General features: G+C 36.3%; 1 protein-coding gene across 1 annotated transcript in view; it reads right to left on the reverse strand.

Moving 5' to 3' along the window:
* BRWD3 (bromodomain and WD repeat domain containing 3) overlaps positions 1–9,107 on the reverse strand; it is a 116,757-nt gene that overhangs the window by 14,051 nt on the left and 93,599 nt on the right. Inside the window, exons 34-37 of the mRNA XM_019648194.1 lie at positions 6,767–6,823; positions 5,522–5,662; positions 4,562–4,636; positions 3,025–3,177 (exon numbers count right to left, since the gene is read on the reverse strand). Of these exons, the coding sequence (XP_019503739.1) occupies positions 3,025–3,177; positions 4,562–4,636; positions 5,522–5,662; positions 6,767–6,823 (426 nt within the window). The remainder of the gene's footprint in view (positions 1–3,024; positions 3,178–4,561; positions 4,637–5,521; positions 5,663–6,766; positions 6,824–9,107) is intronic.

A 9,107-nucleotide genomic window follows, 5' to 3' on the forward strand; every position in this document is an offset into this window, starting at 1 on the left:
AGTAATCAATGTTGGGAAGGGTAGGGAAAAAAAGATTCTAACATATTTCCAGTGGGTATTTTACTAGAACATTCTTTTTTAAATTGGGGGGTTGGGGAAGGGGAACAGTGCTGGGGAATTGTGGAGGAAGACCAGCCAAGTTGTTGTTCTTCAATCTTAGTTGTGGAGGGCGCCAGTTGCCATATGGCTGCCCAGCGGCAGCTTGTAGCCTCTAAGCTCAAGGTGTTGTGTTACAATCTTAGTTGTGGGTGAGCGTAGCCACCATCCCATGTGGGAGTTGAACCCAGCAGCCTTGTTGTTAAGAGTGTGTGCTCTATCCACTGAGCCATCCAGGCGGCAGCTCTGCTCAAGGTGCTAAGTTCAGTCTTAGTTGCAGGTGGCCATAGCCCAGCATCAAACAGTCAATCTTGTTACACCAGCTGAGCCATCCTACCCCCTGTTGGCAGCTCAGCTCAGGCACAGCGTCACTGGCCCATGTGGGAATCAAACTGTCGGCCCTGCTGCTCAGAGCTCGCGCTCTTAAGCTATTGGGTTGTCGGAAAAGTCATGGCGCATTTTTGCAAAAAAAACATAGAAAAAATATGTCATGACTTTTCAGACAATCCAATAATTCTTAACCAACTGAGCCACTTGGCCGGCCTAGAACAACAATCTAAAGGACAACTTGTAATATGTACCAAAAATCTTAAAAATATACATACCCTTTGGCTAATAATTTTTACACTTCTGGGAATTTATCCTAAGGAAATATCTGAGAATTGCCCACAAAATAATTATGTCAAGGATGTTAAAGATGTTAGCCACAGCATTATTCATGTAAAGTGAAAAACTAGAAACAACCTATCTCCAGTACTAGGACACTAGTGAAATGACATAAAACCACCATATAATCTAATACTATAGAGACAGTAAAACATCCGCTTAGAATAATAATGACACGGGAAAACACTTATATAAGTTAAAAAAGGCTTCAAAATATAAAGCCTACTGTTTTAAAGAATATATAGGGCCGGCCGAGTGGCGCGATGGTTAATAACTGGCTTAGGATGCCAGAGAGCCCCGGTTCGGATCCCACATATGACGGCCAGTGACACTGCCCCCTACAGCTAAGATGCTTTATAACAGCTCAACCTGGAGCTGGGCTGCTGTGAGTCACCGGCGATGGCGTAGGCTGCAGCCCCTGTGGCAGTGGGTTGCCATGGGCTACCATATGTAGCCAGCAGCCAGCGTGAGCGGACAGCAGCCGCAGTGAGCGGCCATCCAGAAGCCGGTGACTGATCTACCTCACCCGGGAAGAGTGCAATGATGGTGCCAACTTGGGCCAGTGAAGCAATATCCTCCACAACTAGACTGAAGAACAAAACGACAGCGACTTGTCTGTTCCCCTTCCCCCAATTCCCCAGCACTGTTCCCATCCCTCAATTCCCCAATTAAAAAAAAATCTTTAAAAACAAAACAAAAAACAAACCTACAGGGGAGGCCGGCCGAGTGGCGCATTGGTTGAGTTGGCTTGGGACTCCAGCTCTGATCACATGAGGGTCAGGGACTGCTGCACCCTCTACAGCTAAGATGGTGAACAACAGCTCAACCTGGAGCCGGGCTGCTGTGAGTCCCCGGAGTCGGCGTAAGCTGCAGTGGGCCTGGTTGGCAGCTGGCGTGAGCTTTCGTGAGTGGCCGTGAGCCGCTGTGAGCAGCCGTCCAATGGCTGGCTTGCGACTGCCTCTCCCAAGAAGAGCGCAATGATAATACCAACATGGGCCATTGAAACAACGTCCTCCACAACTAGACTGAAGGACAAAAGGACAGCCACTTGTCTGTTCCCCTTCCCNGCGCAATGATGGTGCCAACTTGGGCCAGTGAAGCAACGTCCTCCACAACTAGACTGAAGAACAAAACGACAGCAACTTGTCTGTTCCCCTTCCCCAAATTCCCCAGCGCTGTTCCCATCCCCCAGTTCCCCAATTAAAAAAAAAAAAAGAATATATAAACATATGTAAGTATACAGAGGGTGCCAAAAAAATGTATATGTATTTTAAGAAAGGAAACTAAACTGTATTAATATTGTAATACTTAATATATACCGATAACGAAAGATGAATACAAGTCATCTGTATACATTTTTTTGTCACCCCAGTATATGTAAATGTAGGAAATAAATGTGAAAAAATTATGCCTACAAAAATTGGTGAAAATTCATTTTATATGAAATGGAAGCAGGCAAGTTATATACTTATTGTGCAACTTATTTATTTATTTACTTATTTTTTTAATTTTAGCTGAGCCATCCTGCCACCTGTTGGCAGCTCAGTGGCTACTCAGCTCGGGCTGGGAGTCGAACCGCTGTTGCTCAGAGCTCGCACTCTTGCGCGAGCTCTTAACCAACTGAGCCACTTGGCCGGCCCTGTGTAACTTATTTAAAAGGTAATCAGATACCAGTGACTAAAAAGCACAAAAATTATTATTACTACTTTTTTTTCTCAAGATATTAAGTTCTGACAAAGCATAGGAAAAATATTAAATGTGAGGATGAATAAACAGTTGTAACTTCCCAATATGGTTCACTATTTGTTATAATAAAGGGAACATAAATATTCAGAGGTAATCTAACTATTTTATATAAATTAATACTGTCAGCCACTTTTATTTATCAAATTATTTATTGGACATACTAAAGGGTACTCAAATTACTACCTCTCCTTCACTTGACCTCTCTCTGGCAGATATAAGTATTACTAAACAGTACAGATGAGACAGGTAGGAGAAAAAAGAGGTGCTTAATTTCAGAATGACTGCTAAATGTATCTTTATGCATGCCTAATAAATTGTCAGAGAAATACTGAGAACTAAACCAGTAACTATGTCAAAATTGTAGTACATACTTGTTTAGCAATTTTAAAACTGGTCAAAGAAAAAGCTGCCTGATATATATATATATATATATATATATATATATATATATATATATATATATATATAAAACTAAATACTTAGATGATTAATACACCTAATATTGGTTTTTCATACCCTTGACTTTTTATTAGAGGTATAAGTTTTGGAGTTGCTGAATATTTGGCGAACATCCTTATAAAATTCCAGAGGACTACCATAGTTTCCTGCTTCCAAAGTTTCTTTCACAGTGCTGAAGTCCATAGGAGTGTCTATAACACCTTGATAATCCTACAAAGAAGAAATTTGTTATTAAATACACAGGCTGGGTAACAATACTACATAATACTATGGGACTGAGATTTGCATCACCAAGTCACCATGAAATAAAGAAATTGCTTTTCAATCTGCCAACTGCCTCCCCCAACCTGAAACCATCCATTTAATAGAGCTCTTTTGGTGACTCTGAAAAGCATCAGTGGCCTGTGCGAGGGGCTTAGCTTTCACCCTGCAATCAATAACCATATGACTCTCTCAAGGGACAGAATAGAAAATCCATAGCCACTGGCTTCATTCCTATAGAAGTCCATAATAAAAAGTCCATTTTTTGTTTAAAGGTTAAAGTAACCCCCAATTCCTCGGCAAACTGCTCAATGAAAGTAGAAGATGGATAATTCACATATAATTAAATAGTTCCATATCACAAATTAGCTACATATTTCCAAGACATTCCCAGCTATGAGGGCATTGTACCTAATATGTTGTTAGTTGAAGGTCAAAGTCAAATTGGCCATGTCTGTGCCTCTCTCCTATTGTTTTTTTTTAACGAATGTGACACTTTTGCTTCATCTAAGGTCTTCATTCTCATATATTCAGAATTAGTTTGATTTTGATTAGGGGACGGGGACGTTTTTATTTTAACCTAAAAATTCCAAGTCTACTTAAGATATTTCTAGGGTTATCATGGAATTGAATCTGAAATACAGACCTATATATACCACAACCATCAATATGGTTTTTACTCCAACATGGTTTGGAGTAAAAACATTGTCAGTATGAGATTCCCTCATCTTATTTAGAATCATTACAAAGTAGAATCACCACATTTCTCTCAAAAGGGAAGCCAAAGAACCAGAAAAGGGGCAGAGGAAAGATATAAAAAGAGAAAAAATATTGTTTGAAGTATGAGAAACCACAATTGCTCTTAATGTGTCTTTTTAATTTTTTTTCCTGGAAATCATAAAAATCAAAAGTATATTCCAACACAGCATGGCTTATGAAACAAAGATTTTCATAGAATAAAAATGTTGGAACTTTGTGTAGTATGATAACTAAAACTCAAAGGACCCAGTCAGCCTGCTGAATGAAATCCCAGTAGGAATAATCAGCTGTAAGTACAGACATAATTGTATTGTGTAATTGATGTATTATACTTTGCTACACTAGTTTTAGATCTATAGTAACAAATGCCTATGCAGATGGTACAAAACACTCTTGAGAAAATATGCTGATTTACAAAACAAAAAATTAACAACCAAAAATATCAAACAAAGGTAAAAAGGGATTGAACTGAGATGAGAAACAGCTTGGCCAATTATAAAATGTTTATTTACAGTATGGGGATTTTTAGAGTAAAACAACCAGTATATATATTTTAAGAGACTACTAGGCCTACCTCAGAAAGAGATGGATCTTGTTGTCTTTCTGGAACAATTGACTCTGAGGATTCTCCCTCTTGCTCTTGATGCCCCTATTAGGGTAAAGAAGATATACTGTGTTTCCAGACCATTACAACAAAATATCAAGACTTGCAATACAATTATTATTTAAAGCTCAAAGATCCATAAATAGGAATTATGTTTTTTTACAACTGTACTTTAAGATGAAGGACTTCTACATTCACCATTCTCTTTTGCCATGAAAACACAAGACTAATTTATTCTACCCAAACTCCCTACAAACGAACAAAGCAAGCTTTGCTGAACACAATCTTGTTCATTATGTGAATAATTTTTCCCAACTGAAAGCTGTGTATGTAAAAAATACTGATGTTTAGTAATTTCAGAGGACGGTCTGATGTATTTCTGAAATATTTCTGTACCTTTATCTGTAAAAAAGATTTGTTACCTATACTAAAAGGTTATTCAACATATTAGAAAAGGAATCCTATAATCTAAGCTCTTATGCTTTTATCTTTGATGAAAAGTAGTATGGTATATTGGTTACTCTAAGTGATCATTTTGGATAACATTTAAATTAACATAAATTAAACAGGGCTGACATATGTTACCAAGGGTCTACAGTAGGTTGAAGTATATTAGAAGTTAGTAAATTGTATTAAACAAATACCCTAAATAAAAAGCAGAAAGGCATCACAAAGATATTTAGATTCAAATGTGGTTTAAAAATATATAATTTATACACAAAGTACATGACAGGCATTTTAAAAAGTCATGACTAATCACACTACCCACTTTCACAATTCAAATATACACAAAGAAGGAAGAGGAAAAAGGAGGGAAGGAGGGAGAAAGAAGGTAGGAAAGAAGGGGGAAAGTAGCTCTTAACTAGATCTTAGCAAAGACATTTATGGGAAATTACATATTGGCAATTATTTAAACAACTGTATGCTTACTAGGTAAGAGAGATGATCAGCTGGCTGTCGAAATGGCTCTGAGTCTTCACGCTCATAAATAAGGCTCAACAGTTCTTTGCATTGTTTTCTCCAAGCATCAGGATTACACTTTAAAGACTGTCTTCTGCCTCGGCATTTGACCTGCAGATTTTAATAGAATCATATTTAAAAGCTCTTTAATTAACTCTTTACTGATTTTCTAATGTCAACATATCTATGCAAGATAGAGCAACTGCTATTTAAAAGTTTATTCATTTAGACATCATTCTCCTCGGCAGAAATATAAACAAAAACTAGATTCATGAAAATAGCAAGAATTCTAGTATTATGAATTTTCATTTTAAGAAAACCTGAAACTCAAATGCAGAGGAACAATTGTTTTTTTCCACTACATGGTTAACAATTTTAATACCTTAATATTTGCTGGTAGTTAAGTATACTTGACCATGACACCATAATCCCATAAACTTTTCAAAGTAACAGTTGAAATATATATATATATATTTTTTTGAGTAAATCCTTTATGGTCATGATAAATGCTAGCCTTTACCACTTGATGCCTTTTTTATATGATCTCTTTCAGTATTTGAAAGTTTTCTCTCAGATAGAACAAATATTTGTCTAATTATTATAGAGGGGAAGTGTACAACACAGAGCTAACATAACAGACTCGAGGCCACTATCTTTAGCAGAGCTTGCTTGCAGGGTTGTCCCTTGGCTGGAATCTGGAAACTTGGCACCTGAACTGTTTTCTAAATAATAAAGGTGGTCTACTGGATCCTCATTGTTTGTACAAAAAAAGTGATTTGTATTGAACACCTAGTTTCCGAAATTTTCCTGCTTTCTGTGAGTCTAGAATCTTGGCATGTGGTAGTCAGATGGCGTTTATATAATCAACTCCCAATAAACTCCCTTAGGGACTGAGTCACTAATCACATACACGTTGCTCCATTTTCACTGCTGGGGGAAGAGTGTGCTCTGTGTAGCCCCACAAAGGAGAGAGCATAAAGAAACCCACACACAGATTCCTCCAGATTTGCCTGTATCTTTTTCCCTATGATCCAACTGCATATCCTTAACAGTGTCATTGTAATAAAACTTAGCAATGAGTAACAACTGTATATACTGAGTTTTGTGAGTCTTTCTATTAATAGCAACATTTCAAACAGGTGGAGTTGGTGTTAGGGATTCCCAACACAGGAAGCTTGAAAAGTTTTCTTATCAGCAGTCCATTTATTCACTCACCCTTCTTCCAGATGAAGTACCAGGACCATCTGAATCTAAATCAACCATTTCTGTATCCTAAAATTAAAAGGGAAGAGAGAGAGAAGATGTTAAGTTACACTCAAAGTCTTACAAATTTGATGAACATTTATAAAGGAATGGCAAATACAATCAAAATTAACTCCCTCATTGGAGCAGGCAGCAGAACAAAGGTTGGAGAAATTCTCTCCAAACTTTGAATATATGTTATATATAAGCTGGAAAATACACTGGGAGAAGAATAAACAGGGTTTCTCTTTAAATCAGAATAGGAAATAAGGGGAAAAGTATAGCGACTGGTAACTGAACTTGTACCTAAATGCTAGTATTTAAACAAAACTTACACTATATGACATACTAATTTAATATATTATAACTATGAATTACTCGTGATTAATCTTTTGCTATTTCAAGAAATACATTTATTTTCTATAGGGACGTGTATTAAAACCTAAGATTTGGTTAAGTAATCCCCCGAAGAATAGTTTTTAATACAAAGAGAAAGGCCCACATACCATTATTCACCTGGTGATTGTGAAACACATAGTTAATGCCTAGGATAAAAGTAGCTCATGGGCTATTGGTGCGCTTTTTTAATAAAGTTGTTGAATTACATTTTAGTTTAATTTTCTATTCTAACCCAAGGAATGCTACTCTGAGGAGATCAATATCCATTCATGAAAAACACTCTCAACGAACTAGACATAGATGGAAAGTACCTCAACATAACAAAGGCCATATAGGACAAGCCAACACTAACATTATGGTCAACACTGAAAAGCTAAAAGCTTTTCCTCTAAGATCAGGAAAATGACAAGGATCCCAACTCTAGACAATTTTATTTAACACAGTATTGGAAGCTCTAGCTAGAGCAATTAGACAAGAATAAAAAAAGGTATCCAAACCAGAAAGTAAAAAAGTAAAACTGTCTCTATTAGCAGATGACATGATATTACAAATAGAAAACCCTGAAAACTCTACCAAGAAACTGTTAGAACTAATAAATTAATTCAGTAAAGTTTCAGGATACAAAGTAATACCAAAACAAACTATGTTTCTATACACTAACAGTGAAATTAAGAAAACAATCCCATTTATGATTGTATCAAAAAAATACCTAGAAGTAAATTTAACCAAAGAGGTGAAAGACCTGTACACTGAAAAATATAAGAGACTGATGAAAGAAGTTGAAGAAGATACAAATAAATGGAAACATACTCTGTGCTCATGGATTATAAGAATTAATATTGTTAAAATGTCACTATTACCCAAAGCAATCTCCGGATTCAATGCACTCCCTATCAAAATTACAATGCCATTTTTCACAGAAATATAAAAAAAACACAATTAAAATTTGTATGGAATCACATAAAAAGAGACTCCTAGTAGCCAAAGCAATCTTAAGAAAGAAGAACAAAGGTGGAAGCATCATACTTCCTGATTTCAAACTATATTACAAAGCTATAATGAAAAAGAGTATGGTATTGGCAAAAACAAACAAAAGAAAACCAGACATAGATTAATGGAACAGAATAGAGAGCACAGAAATAAACCCATGCACATACAGTCAATTTACAACAAAGGAGCCAAGAATACACAATGGGGAAAGAAGAGTCTCTTCAATAAATGGTGCTGAAGACACTGGATATCTATGCACAAAAAAAATGAAACTGGACCCCTACCTTACAGCATACATAAAACTCAACTCAAAATAAATTAAAAACTTGGACGTGAGACATGAAATCATAAAACTCCAGAAAACATAGGGGGTAAGTTCTTCGACATTGGTCTTGGCAATGATTTTTTTGTATTTGAGAAAATCAAAAGCCAACAAAAGCAAAAATAAACAAGTGGGATCACATCAAACTAATAAGCTGTTCTGTATAGCAAAGTAAACCATCAACAACATAAAAAAGCAACCTACTGAAAGGGAGAAAATATTTGCAAATCATATTATCTGATAAGGGGTTAATATCAAAAATATATTTTAAAAATTCAAAAAACTCATACAACTCAATAGCAAAAACAACCAAAATCAAACGAATGAATGATCCAATTAAAAAATGGGCAAAGGACCCTATATCTGCTGGTGGGACTGCAGACTGGTGCAGCCATTATGGAAATCAGTATGGAGGTACCTCAAAAATCTGAAAATGGAACTATCTTATGACCCAGAAATATCACTCTTAGGTATTTATCAAAAAAATCCCAAGACATTAATCCAAAAAAATATATGTACCCCTATGTTCATTGCGGCGTTATTCACAATAGCTAAGACTTGGAAACAACCAAAATGCCCATCAGTAGATGACTGGATTAAGAA

Source organism: Hipposideros armiger, unplaced genomic scaffold, assembly GCF_001890085.2.
Source record: "Hipposideros armiger isolate ML-2016 unplaced genomic scaffold, ASM189008v1 scaffold_121, whole genome shotgun sequence".
Lineage (NCBI taxonomy): Eukaryota > Metazoa > Chordata > Mammalia > Chiroptera > Hipposideridae > Hipposideros > Hipposideros armiger.